This window comes from Egretta garzetta, unplaced genomic scaffold, assembly GCF_000687185.1.
Source record: "Egretta garzetta isolate BGI_Z169 unplaced genomic scaffold, ASM68718v1 scaffold45, whole genome shotgun sequence".
Classification (NCBI taxonomy): domain Eukaryota; kingdom Metazoa; phylum Chordata; class Aves; order Pelecaniformes; family Ardeidae; genus Egretta; species Egretta garzetta.
The window spans coordinates 10,292,711-10,306,528 of record NW_009260028.1 but is presented as its reverse complement, the minus strand read 5'-3'; the positions used below and the strand labels follow the sequence as shown (position 1 = coordinate 10,306,528).

The window sequence follows — 13,818 nt, the reverse complement described above, 5'->3', positions numbered from 1 at the left end:
AAAAGGGAGGAAATCAACATCCCCATGAAATACAATTACTGTAAATCGCTTTCTTTTCATACTGTTCGTAATGAAAATAGGAAATTTACCAGCAGTTACCTGCTCTCCAGAAGCACGGGGGATGTAGACCGCAAGAAGACATTGAGCAGTGCATTCAGCACCCGATTTCTATACGAATCAACTAACGGAGAATATAAACTAATGCACAGCAGCGCTGACTCTGGTTTGCTCTGAAGTGACCAGAAGTCATCTTTGCAGTGGAAGAAACCAGAGCTCCTCGGAAGTAAACTGTAAGCTCAAGATAAACTGGTGCAGGGAGTTGATCCTGTGGTGCCCCAGGACCCAGAGCGGGGAGGAAAAGCAGGGTGTCTGCTCTCCCCTTCCCAGGCTCTCTATCAGGATCTGGAGCCTGCCAGAAGCTTGCCCAGTCCCTTGGGCTGGCTGAGGAGGCCCTTTGGCTTCTGAGGCAGCTGGAGATCAATCAGGGTACAGGCCCTGTGTGTCTGGTAGACACACCGCTAAGTTTGGAACAGGGATCCCTTGGGGCAGCTCTGCCAGACCCCCATTGCACTGGTCCTGCATCACTCCCTTGTGTTTGGGGATTTCCAGCTCTGCTGTCCCCGTGGAGCACCTGGAAATGAGGATTTCCCAGAAGCAAGTGGGTGGCAGAGCCGTTCTCGTTAGCGGGAGTGGGTGGACGAGCCTCTCCTCTGCCCTGCCTTGCATGAGGTGGAGCAGCACCTGCAGGATGGACGCCCAAGGGCCAAGCATCTTTGCTTGGGTCCATCTCTGCAAAAGTGCATGGCCATGTTTTGTGTTCTTTGGGTCAGGATAGGAGGGGAAATGAGAACTGGGACTCACTGCTGTCATCACGTACTGTTTGGAAAAAATGCATACCAAATGCCAGCAGTCATCCCCCTTTACAGAACAACGCTCTGAATTCTTCTTTTCCTAAGGAGCAGGAGAGGAAGGCATTGGGAGAGGGTGAGGTCATCGGCCTCCACTAAATAATGCTATGACAAGCCATCACTATTTCTTGTCCATTTTTGTCATACCAGAGGCCCTGGTCAGAGGGCAGGACCTTACGGTGGGAATTATCTACCCAGTGCCGCAGTGCTTTCAGACAGCATGTCCATGGTTTGATGCTGTTATAGGAAGCACTGAGAAGTCGTAAACCGGTTATAGTAGGACCAGCTTTTAAAAATGGCAAGGTTATTAAAAATTTAATACATTCAGAATCTCTTGACACAGGGAACTGTGTCTTTTACAAAAATACAAAATGTTGTCGAGGCTCATAAGAGCAAGAGGGTTGTGCCAGCACTGGATCCTGAGTCGTTCTCGCGTGGGGGGGGGGGGGGGGGGGAGCCTCTCCTCTGCCCTGCCTTGCATGAGGTGGAGCAGCACCTGCAGGATGGACGCCCAAGGGCCAAGCATCTTTGCTTGGGTCCATCTCTGCAAAAGTGCATGGCCATGTTTTGTGTTCTTTGGGTCAGGATAGGAGGGGAAATGAGAACTGGGACTCACTGCTGTCATCACGTACTGTTTGGAAAAAATGCATACCAAATGCCAGCAGTCATCCCCCTTTACAGAACAACGCTCTGAATTCTTCTTTTCCTAAGGAGCAGGAGAGGAAGGCATTGGGAGAGGGTGAGGTCATCGGCCTCCACTAAATAATGCTATGACAAGCCATCACTATTTCTTGTCCATTTTTGTCATACCAGAGGCCCTGGTCAGAGGGCAGGACCTTACGGTGGGAATTATCTACCCAGTGCCGCAGTGCTTTCAGACAGCATGTCCATGGTTTGATGCTGTTATAGGAAGCACTGAGAAGTCGTAAACCGGTTATAGTAGGACCAGCTTTTAAAAATGGCAAGGTTATTAAAAATTTAATACATTCAGAATCTCTTGACACAGGGAACTGTGTCTTTTACAAAAATACAAAATGTTGTCGAGGCTCATAAGAGCAAGAGGGTTGTGCCAGCACTGGATCCTGAGTCGTTCTTTACATGTGGACTTTTAGGCTGGCTGGTACTATGGAAACACCTTGCCTTGCTTATTCCCATCTTTTTTTCTTTTTTTTCAGTTCAGTACTCCCGAGCAAGGGTCTGGGACAGGGACGGTATTTTGTTTGCACAGCTGGTAGTTTTGGGGTGCCCCATGACTGCCAAGTGCTACAAACAGTCAAAAGAAAATATAACACCAGATAAAAAAATGACTATCACACTTCAACCAGGAAGGCAATTGCCAGTGGAACCATCTCATTTTCATGCGTGGCTAGAGCTGTGAAGAAAAGGAAGGCTGTGGAAGATTTAAGACTGTTTATGGCACTCAGGCATTTGCTTTTGAAATATATGTCTTTTTGTGGCTTCCTTTCCTCAGTAAGAAAGTGACATCAAAAAGAGACGATTGTCTCCAATCTACTTGCTTATTCTCTGAGGAAAAAAAAAAAAGTGCGTGCTAGGTCAGACAGGCTTGAAAGCATCAATAGCTCAAGAATCCAGGAATGAAGTTAATGGGCAAATATAGATGTGGTGTAAGCGGGCTAGACTTCATTAACATATTTGGAGTTACACCCGCTTATACCACGTCTGGCTTTGGCCCTGAATCAGCAATTCCCCAGTGAATAGACTGCATGCAACCGGTGCCGAATTTGGCCCATTTCATCTGACATCTGCATCCTGCCTCAAAGTGGCATGTCACACTTACTGCGCATCAGATCACACCTGCCCAGGCAGTCACAGGCAATTGACTTTTTTGTTAAAAAATAAAAAAAAAGAAAAAAATAAAAAAAAATTTAGTCGCATATCATCAAGAAAAACAACATTGTTTTAGGACTCTTATCTCTTCGCTCCCAAATATCCTGTTTCTTCGAGCTGCAGTGGCCAGGACCAATAGAAACCTCTTCCTGCCATTGGCTGACTTCATTTCCCAGAGTTAGCACAATCTCATCCGCTCTAAACAACCTCATCAAAACTTCTTTCTGGTCAGAGCGAAGCAATAATTATTATTAGCAATTATTAGCGATCAATAATCTTGATCACATTATGGCAAGCACTATTAAGGTAAGAAAGGGGTACCTTTTTTGTCGGAATTATTTTCAGTGGCATGTTCTTTGGTTTCCTTTATCAACCTAGATAAGTTAGAATTGGGCAACACCCCCACTGCCACAATAGAGGACAACAAGATTTCCTTTGTACTGCCTAGTAAATTTCCTTTTTCCTACTCCAACCATCCGCAAGGCTTAAAAACTTCAAACTCGGAAAAAAAATTGGTTTTTTTAAATTCACTGTTCAGTGCTGTGGATTGCATATGCGAAGCCCTTTTATGAGAGCTTCTGAAATTTCTTGTAGGTATCGTTCTGACAACTTGGATGTGTTTGCGGACTGCCATAAGGGGAGAGGGTGTGCACTGGAAGGAAAGAAAGGGTTCCTAAGAGCACTAACCTTTCGGATTCTTTTAAATGTTTCTCTTGTTGATGGGGACACAAATACGAGCAAGCGGGAGTGAGAGGCACCAGCTCTTGTTTCTCTCTCATGCAGGTGTTAATTATGTGCTTTTCTAGAAACTCTTATCCTGATACTCGGGACCTTTCTGAATGTTATTTTAATGGTGGCGGCAAGATCTCATGGGGGTGTTCTTTCTGTTTGAATTTTTTGGACAATAAAATTCTCTTACTGGCTTATAAATTGATCTCGGTGCATGGTTTGGTTTTTTAAGAATGACTTTGCTGACTTTTTCAGGTTGTGTCACTTAGAAAGTTGAATGAATCTATATGTCTTATGTATTTAGTTTTTGCTTCTCTGTGTGTTGCAATGGATAGCAGTTACAGATAGAGCAATAGCTGTGATTAATTGCAGAAGTATAACTGTAAACGCTTCGTGATAGTGAAACTAATTTTACGTAAAGAGCAAACCAGCATGTACAGTGAGGACTCTGCGGCATTGTATTATCAGATTGGGGATCAAGGTATTTGTTTTCTTCGTGATATTGCGTATTTCTGTACTTTTCTAATTATGCCAGAGATTTAGTAAGAGATATGGAATAGCAGCAGTGCCTGGCCATTAGCTAAGTGGAGCTGCAGTTTGATTTCTCAGTAACTTCTGCCTAGATGTTTACTTTTTAAATATAATTTGATGCTTTTTGTTGTAATTTTTGAAACCTGAAAGTCTTGCCTGAAGACAATGTGATTAAAAAAAGCTAATGAACCTTTTCTTTTTGCAATCACTGATGCTTTCAAGAGGCTATCTATAGAGGCAAAGACCTGAATCTCCTCTGCATTGCTGGCCAGTAGCTATTATATGCTAAGTAGCTCCTGAAACAGCTGAATTCCCTTTGGTTTTGCTGTGCATTGCAGAGCACGCAGGACTTGACAGGCGCTCCATGAAAATCTTGAGGTTTGGGGAGTCAAGTTTTGCACTGCTAAAAGGAGGGTTATGTGCTGAGATAGTAATGCCGTTTTTTGCGTCTATTAATCAGAATGCACTATTGCTGTTGATGGGAATTTTCTTTTTAAAAATGATGGTACAGTGAGATTAGATATTGTATGCATTTTGAGGAGCTCTTTTTATTTATTTTGTGATGTTTTGTGTTGGCTGAATTCTAATAGGGTAAATGATCGTAAACAATATCATGTCGTTATTTTACCTCCACCTTACACTTACGGAGGTGAGAAGAGACTGTGTGCAGCTGTGTATTATGCAGCCTGTTAATGCAATGCAAAGCCTGCCGAGCGGAAAAAAATGTACATTTTGGTCTCCTCATCTGGGAGTGTGAAACTCACAGGGGGAAATAGGCACCCCAAAATGTTGCGGATTTTGGTGCCCAGGGTGCTGGGAAGGCCTTATGTTCTGAAGCAAGGATTTTATTTCTGCAAGTGCAAAATGTGAAGTGACTGGGAAGAAATGACAGGTGCTTTGTGCTCAGGATGCAGGAAATGTACTCTGACATGAAGGTACGCCAGTCCAAAGAGATTCAATTCCTCTTCTATACTGAGGACATAAAGAAGTCATTTAACTGAGAGGTTCCCGAAATAAAGAAATTCCATTTGAAGGCCAAACAGTGTTTGTGCTTTTGCTGAACAATTACGTTTGGCAAATGGTTTTTGCGCTTTCAATATAATGGCCTGTGCTGCCTGCTGGCAATGGGTAGCCCAGCTGTCCCAGTGTAGGCAATGAGAGGCTGTGGCCAAGGAAGGGGGAGAGCCTTACCTGGGATCTCTCTGCCGGGAATTCACTCTCTTTAGGGAAGCTGTGGAGTCCTTATGTGTCAAATTTGGGTTGCAAATGTCTATGTATTTCTTCATAACCTGGCAGAAATTGCTCTAAATGTACACACATGCAAGGGTGGCCTTCCAGTAAAACTTTGATTCATCCTTTTCCCACCAGAAACCTGCAGACAGACCCATGGGACACTTTGGGCTCATGAGAAATCAGGCTGGCTTATCTGGGGCTAATGGGTATCTAGGAAGGCAAGGGTTTGTGTAAGTTTTCTGGCGCTGGGCTTGACGTCATGAGCGTGGCTTTACTGGGAGACACGTCTCCTCTCATCCCCTGCCCTCCTGCTGCTGCCCCCTGCCCCTTCTCCCCGTGGCAGGGAAGGCACCTCCGTGGAGGGTTTCTCCCAAGACGGAGGAGGCAGCAGTGCCTTTTTCCTGGGCTCTGACACGGGAGGCTTGCTTCAGTTCTGACCTTGAGGCTGTAAGAGCGGCCGCCTTCGCTCAGGCCGGGGACCTCTCCCTCTGACTGGGCAGCGTAAGAAACTGGAGAGAGGAGAGGGGTGGGAGAAGGTGCGTGCCTCCACAGCCCCAATTTTGGTTTCACTACGCAGTCAGCAGGCTGATACTTCCATTGTGCATTCGCTCTGCAATACCTGGTGTGCACACGGCTAATCTTACCATTAATGTTTCTTGGCATTTGAAGGATAAAATGGGTTTTTTCCAAGTTTTTCAAGTTTTTTTCAACAGTCAGGATTTCAGCACTAAGGTGGCAAGTTTCCTTCTGGCACAAGTAGTACCTGACAGGTATGTGCGGTAGCACAACAGTGCAGGGCACTGAAGCTGACAGCTATCAAATCCATACAGCACTGCTAACGCCAGCGTCCCACTATCTACTGTAAATACAACTTTAGAAAATATCAAAGGCTTCTGAATTAGGCATCTGTCTTTTTTTGGTGTGGTTTTTTTTTTGTTGTTTTTGTTTTTATAAAAAGAGCAAAAATTACTTAAGTGTTACCTTGGGATGAAGTAAAAATACTTATCCTGAAGGTCATTTTGTTTTTTTCCCCATTATCCCATAATGGAGGAAAGAACATTAAATAGAAAAATACAACTAGAATCCTACTTCCTGGCCATGTAGCAAGCCTTGTTATATTTCTCTCCCTGCCTGCCAATGCAATTATTCTTAGAAAAGCTATTCAGTAAGTTATGGTGACTTTATAATGACTTATTGATTGCACTTGTCAATTTTTCTTTTACTCTAATTTACTTCTAAATATGCTCATGTCCACTTTTTATTACTAGTTCCTAATGTGCTGGTCACATTGAAGCTACGATTTCTGGGAGAAAAAGTCTGTGCATTTGATAAAGAAGAGAATTTTTGTGGTTTCTAAAGCTTGAAAGAGTATGGATATGCTGATAAAAGCCGTATATAGTGGCAAGATTTTTTTTTTTTTTGTGAGGAATCTTAGTCTGTGCTTCGTGCTGTAGTATTACTTTTCTCTCACTTTCTTTTAGAAAATTTGACTACTCACTCAGATATTTCTAAATCCAAGGAAAGCTGGAGACAGTTAAAAAAAAAAATCTGTTCTTGGCGTATGGAAATATTTAAGTCTTTGTTTAGAGGACTGCATCTGCACCAAATCCAACAGAACTAATACAGTAATTTGTACTTTGGTTCCTTGTATTAAAAAAAAATTATAAAGATTATTCTCTTTTTGTTCTCATCTCAGTCAGCAAATAACCCAATGGTATATTTAACTTTAAGCCTTTAAATAGATCCATTGGCTTTGGTGATATGACACCACCCTTTTAGAGCTACGCACACACCTGAGTGCGCTGATGAATCAGAAGCAAGAACATAAAGAGTGCCTTAAACCACTTAGCCTGGTCTTGCACTCCTTAATTCAAAGTTTCCACCAATGTCACGAAGATTTTGTTCCGATAAAGGCAGTAGAATCAGACCTATAATTATTTCCAGGTACGATAGTGTTTCTGACTCAAGTACAAATGTACCATTCCAAGGGAAAATAGTCATGTAAGAACAGAAGAAGGTATTTGGGGGATTTTTGTGTTGTTTTCTTTTGCTTTTAGTCAGCAGTCATTTAACTCAATCTGGTTTGTGGCCACATGTGTCAAAATGAAATCAAATATAAGGATTTTGCTTTCCAAAATTAAGTCCCCAGGCAAGAAACAACAGCTGGAAAATGCATATGTTTGACTGAGTTGGTTTGTTTGCTTGTTTTTTCTTAACAAGAACTATATTATCTCTTAATAAAATGTTTTTCAGCAAGTTCCATGAGTTATAAAAGGCCTTTCAGAAATAATGTTAAAAGAATCAAGTGCTCTTGGAGAATGACTTGCTGAAAGATAAATACAGAAGTAGTTTTGAGAAATGTGAATGCCAAAAGAAGATATTTATTTTCCAAGTGACGGTTTGTAATCCAGTGAAAATATATAATGCTGTTCACTCAGAAAGAAGTAGGCTTCATAATGCGAGTTTCTGAATCAAGCCAACAGAATTAATTTGAAAATCAGCAAAGTGGAGGAAAAAAAAAAGACAAGTTGGGTTTGTATCACTTGCATTATCAATTTTAACAAAGTGAAAGTGATACAGTAGAAAATATCACATGCAGTGCCAAACCTTGTCAAGTTAACCAAAATAATTTCATTGATTGCAATGTGGTTTCTATCAGATTCATCATTAATTAATTAAAAATTAATTTATTTTGATAGATGATTATACAGTAGAGAAATGCTAGCAGTTTTTCACATGATCAGTAATGAAAAGCCAATGGTCTCACGAAATGGCATGTGTTCTGCTAGTTATCATGCTGTCCTTCATATATATTTTGTGTATTATAGAAGAAATGCTGACTGTGTTCAAAACACTGGCAACGATACAGAAACTTTGAAGCGTTTCTATGAAAAAGAAGCTATCAAGCTCTTCCTTGGAGAATGAATGTGTCTTTATGGTTTAAGAGGTTATTTTAAATGTTGTAATCAAGCCTGCCTGAGGTTGGACGGTGCTTATCCCTCAGTTTATCCTCACCGCCAAGAAGGACCATATAATCCTGTAAACAATTCATAACAGTGAGCAGAGGGAGAAGTTTCAGGAAATCTGGTGAGATTCAGGTTGCAAACCTGTACCACAAGGAAGTTACCTCTGTCCTTGGCATGCATCCTGAGGCACTGGGTTGTTGATTTTTACTATGCACAGCCATCCTATTAGAAACATTAAACGTTGCTTTCAGCAAAGGGATATTAGTTGGTAATAAACAAGTAATATTAGTAATGTTTTTTAATAACTGCTGTGTACAAACCAGTGATTACCATTTCTGGTAATTATCGTGTCATAAATCCAATTTGTTTCAAAGTAAAATGAACAAAATGACAATTATTGTCATAAAAATGTCATAGGAACATTAAAAGGTAAAAAAGAATCATGAGTAATAGCAGGTTTTTAAGGCTAGGCTGAAGGACACACCAGGCGATCATCCACATACAGGGGACCAGGCAACTGGTCTTTTGGAACGGTGAATTTTGGAAATGAATGAGTGGAAGGAATGCATATGACACGTTGTCTCCCTTTGTTTGCAATGTATGTTTATTTGTAGAGTGTATATCTCAACTGATGGGTGGGAAATGGTGTCACTAGGCTGGCGTAACCTTTTCACACTAGGAAAAGATCTGACTTGCTTAGTTAAATGTACGTGTTGCCAGGTTAAGCAGTGCCTGATAGATGGGAAGGAAATACAACAACAAATTGCAAGGTCTGGGTATATGCAAATATCTGCAGGAAGGGGTGGTGAATAACTATTTATGGGAAGTGGCAGTACTCTTTAAAATGACCTACCTGACTTAAGAGAGATGAGACAGCGAGATACAGAGAAACAAAGCTATAACTGGGAAAAAAGCCACAGGAGACTGGAAAGGTTTTGTTTGACAAATCCCTAATTACAGTTGTGTTGAGAGAAACAAGTAGCAGTATATTAATTCTGCATGGAAGGTTTTGCATAACTGCAATGCTAGCCTGTAAGATTTTTTGAAAACCTCATTCTTCAGAGCTGAAAAACATCTTTTTTTAGACAGTATGTTTATTACCTTGATAAACAGTAAAATGCTGCCACAGCAATTACCTTGATGATAAAGAGACTGTAGACAGATACTTCCTGCATTCATTTCCTACCCAGATAAGTCGCCAAAATCAGGGACTACCAATACAGGAAATGCTTTCAATAGGAACTTCCTATCTGTTAATATCTAATTCACTGAAAAGATCTAAGTCCTTCTTGTTTGCTATAAGGGTAATGTTCTGCCTGTTACTATTTAAACATTTAAGCCACAGTACAACACGTTTGTCTAAAAAATGAAGCCCAATGCTGTTATGTTGGACTATGAAATACCAGGGGTTTTCTCTGCAATGGTAGGAAAAGCAGCCCTGCATTTTACAACGCTGCACATCAGGATGCTTCAGAATACATTGTCATTCTTGTCAGATGAAGAGCAAGCAACCTCCCTCTACTCCTTGTTGTCCACATCCTTTCCTTATTTGTATGCATCACCAAATAAAATATACATTTCACTAGCCCTTGAGGTGGACTTCTCCAACAAATAATTCAGAGCATGTTCTGGAAATATTAAAGAGTCACGGCCATCTCTTGCAGTCCACAGTGACATATATATTCAACCAAAATGCCTGAAATGGAAGTTGTGCCTCACTGTACAGAGAACTGACCTGCGTGTTTGAACTCTGCTAAGAAAAGGAGAAACTTAGAGCAAAAGAAAAGTAAACAAAGACAGAAAACCTCCATCGCTAATCGTGACTCCAGGGTAATTGCTTTCAGGCACATGAATAGAATGAATGAGGATTTATGAAACCTGAAGTGAAATGAAGTCAGAAGTATTTGGCCAATGGCTTGACTGAGGCCAGGCTTTCACCCAAGTTATTCAGGAGCTCAGCCCAGATCTTGTGCATTGTTTTGCCAATGATTCCCCTGGAGTCATTCCAGGTTTCTGCCACTGTGACTGAGATTGGTATCTTATCCATAGAGCTGAGCAGTCCTTTGCTATTGTGGCTTCATATGTATCACACCTTTTCATCTTTGATGAATAGACCCATGTTCAGTGATCACCTCAGACTACTATGGGAAAGGCAGTCGTTTAAGTTCATCTTGTGGTCTAACAGGCTGGGAATCTGAGGTTGGATTTACAGACCCTTCCAGAGACTGTATCGCTTGAAGCGATGGGAGAGCTTGTCCTGTGAGGACCTGTCCCAAAAGCCCAGTTACTGGCAGATGGGTTCTGCGAGTTGAAGTTAGTTTTGACAAACAATTTCCACAAGGCCATGGGTGAAGAAGCTCTTAAGAAGTTGCCCCCTGGCTTTGGGTTCACAGGGGTGTTGGGGAAATAGACTCTCTGTCCTGAAAGCAATGTTCCTGGGAGGTGGTTAGCCAGCTCTTATCTACTTGCATACTTTTTTATCATTGTTAGTCTTTGGCATATTCACACCAGCTTCCCTCATGCGTAAGGTATTCCCTTGGAAGTGCTCAAAATTGTTGCTTTTTACTAATCAGATCAACTCACTAAAGTGGTGGCCAGAGACATTTTTCACATTATTTCCATACAGCCATTACCTTTTAAAAATTTTTCCTGCGATTTGTCATCAAGGCAGCGTTACATGTACCGTTTTCATGGAATTCAGAATCTGATTGTTTAGTCTACGTAAAGGGGGGAAAAAGAGGGGGATCGTGTGCCTTTAATGTTGTTTATAACGGTTGGACAGAGCTTGTCAGGTGAAGGTTAATTGCTCTCCAGTTAAAGCAGTTCTCTGCACAGATGGGTTATCAGGGCTGAACACTCGTTACAAGATTAATCTCGTTTCCGACAAGACTTCCCTTTCCTTCAACTGATTTTTGCTCAGCCATTGGACCTGTCACCAGCCGTTAAAAGAAGGGTGGGTTACCTCTGGGATATTAATGCTTGTGTGCAGTGAAACAATACAAAGTGTGTGTCATATCGGTAGGGAACATCTTTAGGAGACAGCACATTTCAGTGCTGTTCTGAAGGTCGAGATTCATAAACAACAGAAACAATCAGGAACATTTGTATTAACCCTCTTAACGAACGCAAACTCCAGCCAAATAATCTGTAGGCTCCTTTTTCATGTCTGTTCTCTTCTAAATGTGGTATTTTTTGAGTTCCAAAGGTGCATTTTTGTTGAAAATTTTAGTCAACAAAATAGCCACTCATGAGATGTGGAACCCAGGACTACGCTTCTGTCCAGGTGGTTAAATGATGGACGTGGTCACTTGAGTTAATGCTTGTTTCAGCGAGAGGAAATATAGCCTGGTGGCCACTTGAAGAAATTCAAACTTTGGGAGCCTTGTACTTGGGCTCTGTGATAAACCTGTTGAATTTTCCTCTTTCTCTAAGCTGGAGTAAATCAGAACTGGATCCACAATGTCCAGTGGGCTACAGAGGTATAAGCTGGATGTAAAGTGAGAGGAGAACCGGGCACATGATGTTCTTAGCATAAGCCTTGCTAGCCAAGACTGCAGGAGATCTGCCATTCCCGGGTGGTCCTGAACGGTTGGATGGAGTGAGTTCATGGAGGCTACAGCATGAACACAAAAGTCTCGCTGGAGTTTTGGGCTTATTTCAGGAGTTCTGATACAACCAAAATAACACAACTTGGCAAAAGTCTCTGGCTGCCAAGTTTCTTCCATGCAGCTTTAGTCAGTAAATTCCAAAACACTAAACAAATATTCAAGGCAACAAACAGGGTAGCTCTTACGTTTCCTCAGAGTTTCCTGTCCTGGCTTTGGATCAGCGTGATCCTGTCGATGGTGCTGAGTCTCTCCATTGACTTCAGTGAATTTTGAATCCAGCTGGGTTGCCCCAGCCAAAAAAGCAAGCTCTGTGGAGGGTCGCAGGCAGCACAGTATTCACTGAATGGTCGTTGTAGATGTGATCCATCACACCATACAGATGTGTGCTGAACTTAAAGCATCTCAGCTGTTCCACTGATGTTTTAGATTAAGAGTGTGCAAACGTGCCTCATTGTGCTGGGCTCTGCAATGGCAAGGTGACAGCCCCCACTTTTTTTTTTTATTGAACTAATAAGACAAATCCAGCACATTTTATACACCACTGTCTGCACATGTACTGCATCAGACAGGTTAAGTTATGAGGAGACTTATGTCCAGGGGGACATCAGAAAATCATGTTATTTCTTCTGATTTGGAGTGAAAATATAGGAAAAGGATACAGAGAGACAGGTCATCGTTCTTGTCTGATAGATACACAGCAAAAAAGGCATCGTCATTCCCATGTGTGGGGCTCCTACATAGTGAGAAGAATAAATTTGTATGTGTTGTTAGGAATATTGGTCAAGAAACAATTATTCTCCTGAAAATGTTTCAGTGAAGGTCTTTACTGAAACTGTTTAATATATGTTTTATAAACATTTAGCAAAACCAGAGAATCACCTGAAAAAGTTTTATAATTATCCCAGTTGTCTAATAACTTTACTGCTGAATTCTTAGGGTTTTTTAAAATAGTGGTGGGATTAAAAATAAATTTCCTTTGGGTTAGAATCCACAGATTTTAAGAAAATGTACTCACTACAGTTATAAAGCTGAAATGAAAGATAGACAGGAATTTAACCTCTGGATGTCATACTCTTCAGCATTCAGAGCCAAAGAAATTCAAGTAAGTGGATTCCACTACTGGTTCTAATAAGATAGGAAAAGTGCATAGTAAATCTTTACAATCCCGACTAAATCATTGCTGCTTTATACCAAAGGAGGCAAGTTTAGTAGAAAGTCTTTAAATGGTCCAGCTTGAAATTTTAAAAAAAAAAGGGTCCCTTGGGTCAGGTTGATAAATCTCTGCTTAGAGCCCTGAATAAGCATCTTGATTTTCCAAGGTGCTCATCAACTTGAGAGTTCCCACTCTTTCTACTCAGTGAGACTTTGGATGGATTTTTTAAGAAGGACTGCTTACTGACAACTGGAAAGCATTACACCACTTACCTGTTTTCACTGATGTGAAAAAAAAGACCCCTACTTAGTAAATACTACCTTTCTAGAAAAGGAAAACTGAACATAGTTAGATTTTTTTTTTCGTTTAGTAAAATACTGTAACTGAAAATTGAAGAAAGTCACACAGGAGATGAATTTGGGCAAAGTGGCTTTGCTATACTCTTCTTTCCTGTGCCTTCCTTCCAACCTGTAGCTTTAACTAGCTGAAATGCTAGGAAACTGCAGTTTTGCAAAACTTATGTATTTTCCCTCCCACCTTTAATTTACAGAAACAGAGACTGGTTTTGTTCTGCAACACAGTAATTGTTCCCTTTTAAACTCTTCAGACCTTTCATTTGATGGTGGTGCTAGGGTTTTGTTTGCATGGGTATCAATGCTTTCAGACAAAAAATTGCTGCTAACTGTTGCTACTCATGCAACACTTTTGCATTTTGTTTTCTCACTTAGGACGGGAAGCTTTAGGTCCAAACATTCAAAATGGGATAACAATGAACTATGAATTGCAAACCTGCTTGGTGGGCAAGTGTGCTGCAGATTTGGCAACTACACCACCTTTTTAAA

At 41.2% G+C, this 13,818-nt stretch overlaps 1 protein-coding gene across 3 annotated transcripts in view; it reads left to right on the top strand.

Moving 5' to 3' along the window:
- Positions 1–2,988: 2,988 nt before the first annotated feature.
- Positions 2,989–13,818, top strand: part of ERG (ETS transcription factor ERG) — a 62,901-nt gene continuing 52,071 nt past the window's right edge. For 2 of the 3 annotated variants that reach the window (XM_009640995.2, XM_009640994.2), the window contains exon 1: positions 2,989–3,062. In XM_009640995.2, coding sequence (XP_009639290.1) covers positions 3,045–3,062 — 18 coding nt within the window. In that variant the 5' untranslated portion in view covers positions 2,989–3,044. Of the gene's footprint in view, positions 3,063–3,926; positions 3,967–13,818 lie in introns of those variants that run through there. The other variant, XM_035896446.1, reaches the window with a different exon arrangement.